This window comes from Didymella exigua (genome assembly GCF_010094145.1).
Source record: "Didymella exigua CBS 183.55 unplaced genomic scaffold M421scaffold_2, whole genome shotgun sequence".
Taxonomy (NCBI): domain Eukaryota; kingdom Fungi; phylum Ascomycota; class Dothideomycetes; order Pleosporales; family Didymellaceae; genus Didymella; species Didymella exigua.
Genome location: NW_022984776.1, coordinates 1,243,518 through 1,256,780, shown reverse-complemented (window position 1 = coordinate 1,256,780; position 13,263 = coordinate 1,243,518). Strand labels below are relative to the sequence as shown.

At 53.9% G+C, this 13,263-nt stretch overlaps 6 protein-coding genes across 6 annotated transcripts; 4 read left to right on the top strand and 2 right to left on the bottom strand.

Annotated features, from left to right (window-relative positions):
- Nucleotides 1-528: 528 nt before the first annotated feature.
- M421DRAFT_97719 (DS-domain-containing protein) lies at nt 529-6,736 on the top strand (the record flags this gene model as incomplete). Its single annotated transcript, XM_033598531.1, has 4 exons — nt 529-747; nt 866-1,700; nt 2,661-4,665; nt 4,720-6,736. 4 exons carry the CDS (start codon nt 529-531, stop codon nt 6,734-6,736), a joined length of 5,076 nt encoding a protein of 1,691 aa, XP_033453880.1.
- A 19-nt stretch (nt 6,737-6,755) lies between these two features.
- M421DRAFT_201700 (uncharacterized protein) lies at nt 6,756-7,635 on the top strand. Its single transcript, XM_033588117.1, has one exon. The coding sequence runs from the start codon at nt 6,960-6,962 to the stop codon at nt 7,452-7,454; it is 495 nt and encodes a 164-aa protein (XP_033453879.1). The 5' UTR covers nt 6,756-6,959; the 3' UTR covers nt 7,455-7,635.
- M421DRAFT_415976 (DER1-domain-containing protein) lies at nt 7,421-9,030 on the top strand. Its single transcript, XM_033590900.1, has 3 exons — nt 7,421-7,735; nt 7,798-8,080; nt 8,418-9,030. The coding sequence occupies exons 1-3, from the start codon at nt 7,701-7,703 to the stop codon at nt 8,874-8,876; spliced, it is 777 nt and encodes a 258-aa protein (XP_033453878.1). The 5' UTR covers nt 7,421-7,700; the 3' UTR covers nt 8,877-9,030.
- Nucleotides 9,031-9,177: 147 nt separating this feature from the next.
- On the bottom strand, nt 9,178-9,908 carry M421DRAFT_201652 (uncharacterized protein). The gene is made up of 2 exons (XM_033588116.1): nt 9,564-9,908; nt 9,178-9,473 (listed from the first exon to the last, which is right to left on the bottom strand). Exons 1-2 carry the CDS (start codon nt 9,702-9,704, stop codon nt 9,261-9,263), a joined length of 354 nt encoding a protein of 117 aa, XP_033453877.1. The 5' UTR covers nt 9,705-9,908; the 3' UTR covers nt 9,178-9,260.
- On the bottom strand, nt 9,747-11,610 carry M421DRAFT_415975 (RNA polymerase I associated factor, A49-like protein). The gene is made up of 4 exons (XM_033590899.1): nt 11,460-11,610; nt 10,509-11,409; nt 10,334-10,462; nt 9,747-10,282 (listed from the first exon to the last, which is right to left on the bottom strand). The coding sequence occupies exons 1-4, from the start codon at nt 11,584-11,586 to the stop codon at nt 10,114-10,116; spliced, it is 1,326 nt and encodes a 441-aa protein (XP_033453876.1). The 5' UTR covers nt 11,587-11,610; the 3' UTR covers nt 9,747-10,113.
- Nucleotides 11,611-11,774: 164 nt separating this feature from the next.
- M421DRAFT_415974 (uncharacterized protein) lies at nt 11,775-12,961 on the top strand. Its single transcript, XM_033590898.1, has 2 exons — nt 11,775-12,116; nt 12,163-12,961. Exons 1-2 carry the CDS (start codon nt 11,967-11,969, stop codon nt 12,814-12,816), a joined length of 804 nt encoding a protein of 267 aa, XP_033453875.1. The 5' UTR covers nt 11,775-11,966; the 3' UTR covers nt 12,817-12,961.
- Nucleotides 12,962-13,263: the final 302 nt, after the last annotated feature.

Sequence of the window (13,263 nt, the reverse complement as noted above, 5' to 3'; positions counted from 1 at the left end):
CCCCTGCCTCGACGGTGCAAGGTCCACACATCGAAGCAAAGCTTGGACTGTTCACCTTGAAATGCTGAACCAATCATACATCATCTCACCTTGTCGGGCTTCTAGACACTGGTACCCGCTAGCCGTCATGCAGAGTCGTGCCCTGAGCCGAGCTTCAAGGAGACACGATGACACGATGCAAGGCGGAGCCCCTCCACATCATGGAAAAGCCTGCGAGTATCGTGAGAATACGGCGGGAGTGTACCAAGATGAGTCTACATATCAGAGTCTGGTTTCAGAGACGCTGAGGGACCGCCAGAGCACTGTGTCAATAGATCCATGAGATCGTCCAACCGCGCTAAGGACGTGGAAGGGTGCCGGCCTTGCATGCCCGATGAGATGTGGGGTCTAACGACTCACTGGCGCGCAAAAATCCGATTGAACACCCTGGGCCTCCAAAAAGAGCATCGCACACCAATGCACGCGCGACCAGAATCACAACAGCAACTCTCAGCTACCTAGGCATTGCGGGACTCCACACAAAGCGTCATGTCAACCGGTAACGAGGCTGCGGCCCCGTCGAGCGCCACCGATGCGGTTTTGAAGCCCTCCGAGCCGGTGCCTGCAGATGCGAGAGAAGTCCAAGGTATCGACTTCAACCAGTATGTAAACCGCAGTATTACTGTGGAGGAGCTCATCGGAGGATACTTAAACATGGGATTCCAGGCAACATCTGTCGGAGAGGCAGTGCGGATCATAAACGGCATGGTGAGTCTTTGTTCGCAGACGCAGCGTTTTGAGTGCGGGGACTAGCGGTCGGAAATAGCGCCGCGATACCATCGTCTCACTTCTCATGCGCCTCGCGTTTCTTGCTAACAAGTGACAGCGCGCATGGAAGGACCCGGAGACCAATGAGAGCACGACCATCTTCCTAGGCTACACGTCCAACTTGATCTCTTCCGGCTTGCGGGAAACACTGCGGTACCTTGTGCAACACAAACACGTCTCTGCCATCGTCACAACAGCCGGCGGTGTCGAAGAAGACTTCATAAAATGCCTCGCACCCACCTATCTCGGTGCGTTCTCTACCCCTGGTGCCGGCCTGCGCGCCAAGGGCATGAACAGAATAGGTAACCTTGTCGTCCCAAACAGCAACTATTGTGCGTTCGAGGACTGGGTCGTACCCATCCTCGACAAGTTACTTGAGGAGCAGGAGGCGAGCAAGAAGACGGAAGAGCCAATGCACTGGACGCCCAGCAAGATCATCCACCGACTGGGCAAAGAAATCAACGACGAGCGATCTGTCTATTACTGGGCATGGAAGAACGACATCCCTGTGTTCTGTCCGGCTCTGACCGATGGCAGTCTTGGCGACATGCTGTACTTCCACACATTCAAGGCGTCACCTGAATGCCTGCGAGTCGACATCGTTGAGGACATCCGCAAGATCAACACCATTGCAGTGCGAGCGAAGAGGACGGGCATGATTGTGCTCGGTGGAGGCATCGTTAAGCACCACATCGCGAACGCCAACTTGATGCGCAATGGAGCTGAGAGCGCTGTGTACGTCAACACGGCCCAGGAGTTCGACGGCAGTGACGCGGGAGCGCGTCCAGACGAGGCCGTCAGCTGGGGCAAGATCAAACTGGACGGCGAAAGCGTGAAGGTTTATGCAGAGGCCACCGTGGTATTCCCACTCATAGTGGCTGCGACATTCGCGAGTGTGCGGAAGACGCAGGGGTAGCAATTCGTAGATGGTTTGGACGACGCATGACTGAATGCTTGCGATACAAATCCATGAAATCAGCATGAAGTCGATACTTAGACAGTGTGATTCTGCCTTCTGGTGACTTTAATGTGATAAACAAGGCGACGAGAGCCGCAGAACGGGAGCTGCAGGGAAGGCGCGGTGGGTCGCGGCTCCCTGTTAGGCTCAACAAAGTAAAGCACCGTTCGGTCAGCCTAGCATTTGTGGAGCTTGGAGCTGGAGCTTGGAGTAATCGATAAGCCGGGTGGGAGAGCTTCAGCTGAAGGCGGCCTCATGGAGTCCATCATGACATTGACTCATGGCCTCAAGGCTGCACAGCATCGCGATCCGGCAAGGTAATGAGCTGTGGAAGGGCTCCAGCCGAAGGCGCAGGGGCAGGAGGCCGCGCCACGACGGCGCGCGGAGGTCACGGCTAGCTTCCGCCTCACTCCAGCGCGTTGTTGTACGTGCATTGACAGCATCGACAGCATCGACAGCTGCCTAGGATTTAAGCGCAGCCACGCTCATGACCGGAAAATCGTGCTGTTGCCTTCTGTTGCCTCAGCCTTTCTCGTACCCTGTATCTCCATCTGCGCTCGGCTCTTGCTATCTTGTGTAACCTTAACACAGCTGCCTTGCCGGCAAACAGCTCCGCGATCACAAGAGTTCTGGCTCTACATCTGCATCTACATGTTGGCGTGCTTATAGAGCTCGAAACATTTACCTGCTACTTGGCGGCACTTGCCCGCAATCGTCAACAAGATCTTTCGAGGTTACACATGCAACAGAATCCTTATCCAAGCCATGAGCGTTAGCGTTGAGCAGCCGCTGCACTTCCAGCAGCCACCTTCACCTACCTTTTCTAATCCCCCACACTCACCTACTCACCTCCAACATGCAACAGCGTCGTCGTCTCCACCACCCTTATCACCAGCGACTGACGTAGACATGAGCGCCTCAGCTGCGACACTGCCGCCTACGGGCCAGCGACACGACCGGGAAGATGCAGAGATGCACGATGGAGAAGGTCTGACAAATGGACAAGTAGAAGCAGAGCCGGAGTCCACACCGCCTGTTCGGGCTTCTGCGGACGCCGTTGCCGTTGAAGTCGAAGTTCTCGATGAAGACTTCATGGATACAACCCCAGACACAGACCAGCAGCTCGTGCTACCAGACGGCTCAGCTGGTCATCACGATAACTCTACATCACAGTCGCGCTTGCGCACGTCAAATAGCGCTGCTAGATATGAGGTGGACAGCACTGTGCAGACCGATTCTGCCGCTGCTGCAGATGATACGGTGAGTGACGATCACAGTGAGCTGCGGTCAGTGACTAATTACTACGCAATGCAGACTGGGGCCCCTCCCACGACCGCTCCTCCTCCTCTCTTCCACCCAGACTTTAATCCTCCACCGCCTCCACCGCCTCCTGTCGAGCCCGCGCGATCGGATTCCGAGTCCTCTGACGATGAAGATGACTTGCACCCATGGCACCCCATACAAGAGGACATCTCCTCACCAGATGAGATCGAGCTGAAGGAGATCGAAGCTTCTACAGAACACAGCGCTCTGGATCATGAGTACTGGGAAAGTCGTGCGTTCCTGCCGGTGGACGAGCCAGAATACACGGTGGGCGTCAGCGGGCGGATCGATTGGACCGTCAATGGCTACAACGGAACACAAGAACAACCGAACCGCGAGATCGTCATGAAGTCAGACATTGTCACCATTGGCGGTCACCAGTGGCAGATCAAGTTCTATCCAAAAGGCAATGACTCCGACTATCTAAGCGTGTATCTCGAATGCCTCAGCGTCATTGACCCCTCTTCGAAGAAGAAAGGCGGCCGTGTGGACTCGGTGGCTAAAGACAGGTTTGTGGAGGGGACGAGTGAGGGTGCAACAGCAGATCCTCCAGCGGAGACGCCTGCCGCCGAACATCAATACACACCCTTGCCGCTCTTGGACTCTAAACAGCTGCCAAAACGGAAGAGCGTAGCAGCTCAAGTCTCAGTCGTCATGTACAACCCTACCGAACCCCGCGTCAATTACTCCAGGACGGCATTGCATCGCTTCTGCAACGGCTCGCCTGACTGGGGGTGGACACGTTTCCATGGCCCGTACTACGATATATCGCATCGCCTTAGGGGTCAGCGCCAAGCTCTTCTTCGCGACGATAAGCTTGCGTTCACTGGCTACGTTCGAATTATCGAAGATGAGACCGATTGCCTATGGGAACACCACAGTCGAGAGAACCCGTGGGACAGCTTCGCAATGACTGGTCTACAAGGATTGATGCTTTGTGAAGATGCCAGCGCTCCTGGTGGGAACATGATTTCAGCGATCGCATCATGGGTTCTGTTTAGACCTTTCAGGAAGCTTATATACAGCGCTCACGCGCCCGATCCGGAAGAGGAGCCATTCGCACATCCTAAGCCACTTCTGAGCGCTTTGAAGAAGATTCTCTACATGCTCCGGACACAAGTAGACCCTGGAGCTGGTGCAGTGGCACTAGACGATGTGCTCGATGCTCTTGAATGGTACGGCATTCATGAACGTATCGACAAGCTCGATGTGATCGAAACGTTGGAGGTGTTGCGTGCGAAGCTTGAGGAAGAGCTGCAGGATTCACCGGAGGCAGCCACTTTCGCCGCCATTTGTGGACCGAAGCGCAACCACAGCGTTAGTAGTCCGAGTTACAGGGTGCCAGTTATCGGCGTTGACAGCATGCAAAATGCGATTGACAAGTCGACTGATTTTGTGTCGACTACGCAGGAGTTGCCTCGGCTGCTGACAATCGAGCTCGAGCGACAAGAGTTCGACCTCAAGTCACGGTCGTACGTGAAGCTGCTCAACAAAGTCTCTCTCGACGATCATGTTTGCGTCAAAGGCGTGCGGTACACACTGTATGGATTTGTGGTCCACAAACAGACCCTGCAGTCGTACGTTTACCAGCCAATCCTTAGACCAGAGGGACCAGGATCCAGATGGTATAGCTACTCGGACAGCAAAGACGAAAATCATGTTAAGTGTCTTACCAAGAAGGAGGCTGTTGATGCCCATGAGGGCAAAATCGGCTCTGGCAGGCTTGAAGGCAACGACCCTGTAGCATATATCGCCCTCTACGTTCGTGACGACACGGCTGATTTTGCATTCATGGGGCGCGCCGACTCTGAGTCGTGGGAGGTACCTCCGTGGATTCAGGCTGATGTAGAGAGGACAAGAAGCTCAAGCATCCGGGATCCATTGCCACCTCCGCCACCAATTGGTGAACCTGCTGTGGTGGACGACAGCGCGGATCGATTTATGCACAGGCAATGTCAGGAAACGCCAGAGATGGCTGAGTTTCAGGTCATCGATTCTCGTGCCTTCCTTCAGCACGAGGGTCCTGGCTTTTTCGAGGCCTATGACCCGAAGTGGTCTACGAATGATGTCAAGTATGTACACTCCGTCCAGCTGTCACGCAAAGACAACTGCGATGACATTCGCAGTAAGATTGCGTCAGTTATCAAAGACGTTAAGGATCCTCGACAAGTCAAGTTCTGGTTCTTAGATCCGCTGCGAGGCTCCCAGGGTCGCCCCCACCTGTCGACCACTGGTAAGATAGTGTACTCCAGTGGCAGTTACGATCAGTACCTGGAGCTGAAGAGGTGGGACTTTGATCGGTCGAACTTCGCATGCCGCCGTGTGTGGACTCACCTTGTGGATCTTGCCGATCTTCCAGCACTCCCTCAAGAAGTAGAGAAGGTTCAAGAGACCGTTGAGGAGCCTTCAGCATCGATGGACGATAACATCGTCGTGACCGATGCTGCGCCTGAGGTTGAAGATGCCGCGGAGATCGCACGTTCTGAAGACACACCAATGAGTGAACTTGACGAGCCGGGGCCGGAGCCGGAGCTAATAGTGTATGTGCAGTCGAGACCTCAGACACCAACTACGATTCCCCTTGTGGAAGCTGGAGGCAACCCTGCAATAGGAGATGATGTTCTCAACGAGCCAGAACCTACTGAAATTCGAGTTCAGACGCCTCCAACAGTACATGACGACACGGAGATGGGCGGTACACGCGATGATCTTCCGCCCCCACCACCTCCTCCGGCTGATCTACTTACAGAATTTATGCCACCGCCACCGCCGCCCGCAGATCGTGCACCCAGCCCTGAGCCTCCAGCTGATGAGATCTATTTCTTCCTGAAGTTCTTCAACCCCGAAAAGCAGGCTGTTGAGGCACGCGGTACATACATTGTCAAAAAGTCTGCCAGGGTAGACGAGACGCTCGTCACCTGCCTTGGCTTGTCTATGGAGGACAAGAAGAAGATTGACATATGGGAAGAAGAGGAGCTTAACACCCTTCGATCCATTAAGAACCGTCGTTCCTTCCTCCAAGTCGACTTGCACAACACCTCGGTCATCATAGTTGCAATGCCACAGACGAGTGAACAGCGCAACGCCCTCGCAGCTCGCGCTGCCTTCGCCGACCTGCGCTCATTCCTCACCTACCGTGCTTTTGCCCGCAACTTCCCGTTCCATCTCAACGGTTACTTCACATACAACTACTTCTCTTCTGAATACTATAGGGGTGAGATCAAGAATGGCCACCGTCACGGACATGGAAAGATGTTCTACCACAGTGGTGCTACCTACGAAGGAAGCTTTCAGCTCGACCAGCGCCACGGTCACGGACTCTACACCTACCAGAACGGTGACATCTACGATGGCGATTGGGTCGAGAATCAGCAGCACGGCTCCGGCACTTTCGTGGAAGCAGCGACAGGCAATACCTACGTTGGTGGCTGGAAAAATGACAAGAAGTTTGGCGAGGGTGTAACGCACTGGAAAAACGCACAAGAGGAAGAGCGTCTCTGCCGCATCTGCTGGGAAGATGCCGCAGATGCAGCTTTTTACGACTGCGGACACGTGGTGGCCTGTTTGCAGTGTGCGAAGGAAGTACAGAACTGCCCGGTATGCCGGAAGAGGGTCCTCTGTGCGATGAAGCTCTACTACGTGGCATAGCTCCGTGATGGTGGAGAAGAGACCTGCGAAAGGTGTATATGTAGTAGGGAGAAGAGCACAAGGTTGGAGCTCAGGATTTGTGACACTTACACTTCACACTTTAGCGCTAGGTTGCACACGTAGCCAGCTTTAGCATTTTCGCCCCTCTTTAGCAAGGTGTCAGGCGTTCACTATATAATCTTTTGCACTATCTTCCGGTTCTCGACGCCGTGGTGGAGAGTTGATGAGGGCTACTCGACTTTCCTGCAAATCCTCGACTAATCAGTTCTTCGACCGCACCCAAGAAACCTTTCTCCCTATGAGCTACACGGACGTCTTGCCTTTCATCGATAAGTTAACACCAGTCTTTATCTCCCTAGATCGAGCGAGAACGTCGATCACCATGAAGCCACCAGCTATCCACCGAAGACCACCTCCGGCTACAACGCAACAGCGCCTCCAACCCCCAAGCATACACGGATTGCTTACCATCGGCTACTGCGATGACGCATATTGCAACGCTGTTGCCACAAGAAAGTTGCATCTCTCGCCGCTTGACTCAGAAGATTTTGGAACCTCGGAGATTGCCAATGCACGTTTATATCACGTGTCCGTTTCGATCGAAGACAAGCCTGCCAGTCAATCCATTGACCATGCAGTATGCAGTCAAGAGACGAATGGCACATTCGATAGGCGGCTGGCAAAAATGACTGGGTCGCAACAAACCCAGTGTACCTAGAGTTTCAAGACCAGATCAGATGTTCACACTATTCACACTAAATCATCCGCAGGCGGTTACTACGCGGAAGAGGAGAGCAAGCGACAAAAAGCTAACTAGTGCTCAAGCTAGCAGCTTAGTCATGAGCCCCACGCAATCGGCGCGCTTCAAAAGGCCACGGCTTGGTTAAAACTGTTCTCTTCAGGCAGCACTCGCTGTTCCTCAGACACCACCGCTCACCACACTCGCTCACAGTCGTGATTGAAAATGGATGTCTTTTGGACGCTGCCGCCGGTCTCTAGGTAAGTTTCACTACAGCATTGCCAGCTCTGCCGCCACAGAACATTTGCTAACAGCTGCACAGGACCATCACGGCACTCTCTGTAGTTGTGTCCGCGCTAGGCTACGGCGGCATCATCAGCCTGTACCAGTACATCTTCGCGAGTCAGTTCGTCTTCACGACCAAGATTGTACCGCAAGTCTGGCGCGTCTTCACCGCGTTCCTCATTACGAAACCGAAGTTCGCAATTCTACTAGACCCATACTTCCTGTACCAATACGGCAGTGCTCTCGAGCGCGAGTCGTCGCGATTTGCGCAGCCGGGCGACTTCTTTGTGTACACTATGTTCGTTGGCTCGGTCATAGTCGTAAGTGTTTGCCTCTCGCACATCTTTGCACTGCATTCTGTAGATCTCTAGCAACAGAGCATCACCTCGGATTATCTGCCCACACAGCTTGAGTCAATAGCTGAAGTGGTTCCTGGAACCGAGGAAGAGTACCCCTCCACATCGCACTGTCCGTCATTCGCAAAATATTAAAGGGCTGTTGCGGTGTGTAGGCATGGTGGGATAGCTACTTGAGAAAGCTGTGCAGATTCACAATTCTGCTCGGCGGTGTTGGCTCCCTACATACCTACCGTCTTCTTTTCGCTCGAGCAACATGTTTGCGTTTACTTGAGAGAAGAGATGCTGACGGTGATGAAAGGCGACCGCAGGTGTGATTTTCAACGGATACACGTTCCTCCCCGCGCTTTCGCTCGCATACGCGTACACGTTCGCTCAAGACAATCCTACCCGCCAGGTCAACTTTTTCATCGTGAACTTCGATGCCAAGTTCCTGCCATTCGCCCTGCTGTTCATGACCTTCGTTATCGACGGTCAGACTGCCGCGCTTACCCAGATCGCCGGCCTCGTCGCCGCCCACTTGTACGACTTCCTGACCCGTATTTGGCCGACTTTCGGTGGAGGTAAGAACTACATCTTCACACCGCAGACGGTGAAACGCTGGTTCGGTGCAACGCCTGGCACGGCTCAGAACAGGGGCTATGGACATGCTGTGCAGGGTCGAGGGCGTGAGACTGGCTCCAATCAGCCGAGCACGGGACGCAGCACCGGTGCGCAATTTGGTAGCATGGGCCCCGGTCGTCGTCTTGGAGGCGAGTAAGCTTACCAAATACCCTCATCGTTGGAGGGGGGTAGCTAGGCGAAGGTGGAATACCTGTTGCTTAGGTAGGGTACCCAAGCTTGAAAGACAACTCTGCAGGAAGATGGACGAGCAGCATTACGATAACAACACAATATAACATGTCAAACATTCATGAAATTCTATGCTCGTGAACACATCGCCATTGACCTCCGTTTACTTAAAGCTTTCGAACAACATTGAAACCTGTTTTCGTTGGCGGGTGCTAATCACATCACCGTCCCAAAGCCACTTTACCATACCATTACTCAGCAACACACAAGAGATAGCGATGGAGGCATGCGAGTTTAACGTTCAATTAGTGGACCTTGCCAATTTATGACTAAAATCTGACAGATCAATACTCTATGCCTTCTTACCACTGCCCGCTGGATTACTCGGTCCGTCAACCGCTCGCTCAACATGCCCCGCGATGCCGTCCTTGCTCGCATCGAACTGAGAGCCAATGACACCATCCTTACTGAAGGGCCCGCCGACAGCTTGGCCGATGGAACCGATGGCGCCGTCCGGGTTAAATTGCTTGCCAATCGCGCCGGCAGAGGAGAGGACTGAGGGGTTCTGAAGATGACGTTAGCATATGGACGACAACGACGAAGGGCGATGCACAGCTCCATCGCGGCTTTGCCTTTCTAAAAAATCAGAACACACCTCCTGAGGAATGGCGTTTGTTGCCTTATTGGCGCCGAGCTTGTCAGCGACAGAAGTGGTGGAATCAGTCATGCCGGGCGTAGATGATGCTTGCGAGGCTCCCAAAATCTGGTCTTGAAGCGGTCCTGTTGACTTAGGCATAAGTATCGATGTGTGATGATAGAGATAATTCTCCTTCAAGCAGCTATTTCATATTATATACTGTCTTTGCGGCTGTGGTATCATGTGGCTGCGTCACGATGTGGTAGTTTGTGGTGATGTCATCATGAGTATATGGGCTAAGTCGCAAATGAGCATTTTCGCATGACGAGTATGGGGTCTCGATGATGTATCTGGACGCTGCGAAGTGAGATCCGTGGGTCTGCCACGGCTGAATGGGGTTTGGGGTGGTTCGCTTTGGGACGGGCGTGGGTTGTGCTCTACGGGTGACGGCATGGACTTCATGATTGGCTGAGCTCCACACGAAGACTGAGAGATGTAAACGTTGATGGAAATACAAGGCTCCGTGGAGTCTCAATGCTTATTTGATGCTTGTATCCTCGCGTGGTCTTCATCTCCTCTTCTTGGTGGGTATGTTCACCCTCGGGAACGCCAGCGGCAGGCGCAGCTTTGCGATGTGGTGGTTATTCGACTCGGCCTTAGTCAGCTTGAACTTCGTCATGTCTGTCTGGTTAGGTGGGACGACTCTGCAGCCTAGCTCGTGGAAGTACTGTTTGATCCTGTGAAGTTGTCAGCTCTCCCGGTCCTCGCTGCGGTGGCGAAGCACGTACTCCTTGTTCTCGATCTTCAGATCCTCACGGAGGTCGTTGACATCCACTTCGAAGTCGTCTACGATGAGAGCTGCTGCTGCAACGTGGGTCATCAGGTTGTCGATGTTCCAGCGAGGCATATCGTTGTTTCTGCCCATGTCAGTAAAGTTTATTCCGGCAAGCGCGAGGTACCTACTCGGAGCCAAATTTCCTTCTGATGGCATTGACGAGCGGAATGTTGTCCTCCTCGTTCATCAGGCTCTCCAACTTGCCCTTTGGCGGGATCTTCCTTGCGAATCTTCCAGCTTGGCCTGCCAATGCTGCGTTGAAGTTGATACAAAGCAAAACGAAACGCAAAGCCTTTAGCTTCTGGACCTGCTTGTTTCTGCAGAGCTTCAAGATGCGCTTTGCGACGTATTTGCTGTTCACTTGTACACCCTGGCCTTTTTCTGAAGCGTCCATCCAGTCCTTCACTGGGATCAGGCCCATAAGCTCGCCTCCAACCACAGAATCGAATGTGTAAACGTCGCCAGGGAACTCTGCGGCGAGATTTGGCGTCGGTCGCGGCTTGGAGCTATCGAGAGCTGCTGCGAGCTCGGCCTTGGTGGGCATCGCGGAGGTGTTTTCGGCCATGTTTGTCAGGACATTCTCTGCTACGCCCTCGTTCCTGTGCTGCTCTTCTGGTGCTCCGCTGCGGATGGAGTTCATGGTGATGTCGTCAATCCTCTTCCTTGACTTCTTGGAACCGAACTCAGCGGCGAGCGCATGCCTCTTAGCGGTCATGGTGCCTTGTGCTGCCTCCAGGCGAGCCTGCTCTTCTTGAAGCTCCTGTGTTTCACTGCGCAATGTGCTTCGAACTGTCACCCTCTTGACCGGCACGATCTGCAGCTTTTTCGTCTCTGGATCGAAAACGCCGACATAGTCCTTAAGCTGACTCCCTGCGCTGCCATCCTGCTCCTGCTGTGCGGCGTAGTCGAGACGGGCGTGGTCCGAGGACTGGAGGAGAAGTGAGGTGACAGTGGACTTTGGGAGGATCTTGGTGTGCTGGTACGGCTTGAAATTGATGCGCGAGGGGAGCTTAAGGCCTGGTGTCGCAGCTATACCTTCATCAGTACATGTCATCTGCTCAACTCGCAATGCGACTTACCAAGCAGCGGGCCTAGCGCTTCCTCTTGCAGGAGCTCTACTTTCACGCTTCCCTGCGCCGCGACTGCCGTCTTCTTGCTGGGCCGCTCGGCACTCTCCTCGTTTCTCTTTCTCTTCTTCTCGGCCATTTTGTGTTTTGTGTGTTGCGCGCGGCGATTGGTGTTGTTGGCGTCGTGCTCCAACTTTTTCGACCTGGAATTGGCAGAATCGCTGTGATTGGTTTAGTGGAAGGCGGCAGGTGAGCACGGTCTAGCGTGTAACGGGTTAGAGCAACTAGACGTTCGCGACCTCCGCGGTGACATCAACGCGTCCCCCAAAGACGGCGCACGGTAGGCACGGCATGTTTGGTCGGGAAACGGCGTTGTGCTCATTCTGATGTATCTGCGTGCAGCCACGTGAAAGTTCAATACATTCATCTCTTGCACCACAGCCATTCCTTTCCACCCTTCTTGCCTCGTTGTACGGGCCACCACACGTATCTAGTCATTGAGACGATAACCAGCCGAGCATGTCGGTCGTTGTACGCACCGCCCAAGATGTTGCCAGCAACGTCGGCGCCAGGATCGAGCACACCACCAACCGCCTCCTCCCGCCAGAGCAGCGCGAACGTGCTCTAGAGAGCCTGCGCGCCTTCTCTGTGCGCAATCCTAAGATTGCCGTAAGCCCATAATCACCTTTAGCACCACCTGTGCTGACCCTACCAGTCCTTCCTCGCGGCTCAGACTGCCCTCGCCGGCCTACCTATCCTTCTGTTCCTCGTCTTCGCCGCTGCCACTCTCATCGTCTCTCTCTTCACCTTTGTGCTACTCGGTGTCATCGCCGCCCTCGTGTTCACCCTCTTCACCACCGGCTTCGCTCTCCTCCTCGTTGTCCCTATCGTCTTCATCGGCAGCTGTACAGCCAGCATCGCTTTTGTGTGGGGCCTTATTGGCTATATAGTGCTGCAGCGTTTGAATGGCGGTGAGACGCCAGTGCAACCTGGCACGAAAGTCGGTGATAGCCTGAATGCGCTGACAGGCGGAAGACTACGCGACCTAGTTGATCGAGACGGTTCAGACGCGCAGCAAGAACAGTTGGCGATAGATTCGTCGCAAGACAAGAACGTACCGCTGGAGGGCCAAGGCCGGCGCGGAGATCACGAGGCACGTAGTGGTTCATCACGTCGACGATATGACAGGCAAAGCAACGGGACTTGCCACGGTGGAGAAGTTGGAGAAGAGAGTCAGGAGGGTGGAGCGCGGGGTACCGCAATCGGAACGCGAGACCATCCGGAAGCTCACATAACCACATATGGACCTGTTGATGAGAGTGTGGTTGACTGGAAGACACAGTTCCAGCGCGAAGGCATAGTGGCATGACCTATAGTCCTAATGAATACCACCATGTATCGTCAGCCTGCAGACTACCTCTGCGGTTCCTTGGTCCGACTACCTTCCTGCCTGTACTGACGTGGGACATGACAATGTATATGTGTAGAAACAAAATACCAATTGAGGTCTTTCACAAGAACAGCTGCCTCTTATCCAGGCTCAAACGGTGATGTCTCGTTCCAAAACCATCTCGCGAGGCATGGTGCTTGTTGTTTGCGCGAACGCTGGGAACTTTCCAGGCGAATTCTCTCGAGGACATTTTCCTACTTTTTACCTAAGGACTGGCAAGGATAATCCACGGTTGATTGCAGCTACTCGGTACGGTGCTTTCTCTCCCAATCCCATACCCTTTGCCCTAACAAAGGACAATGGAGACACTACTTGGAGCCTTACTCGGCAGAGCATTATAGCATCAACCCCTAAGTGTAAACGAAA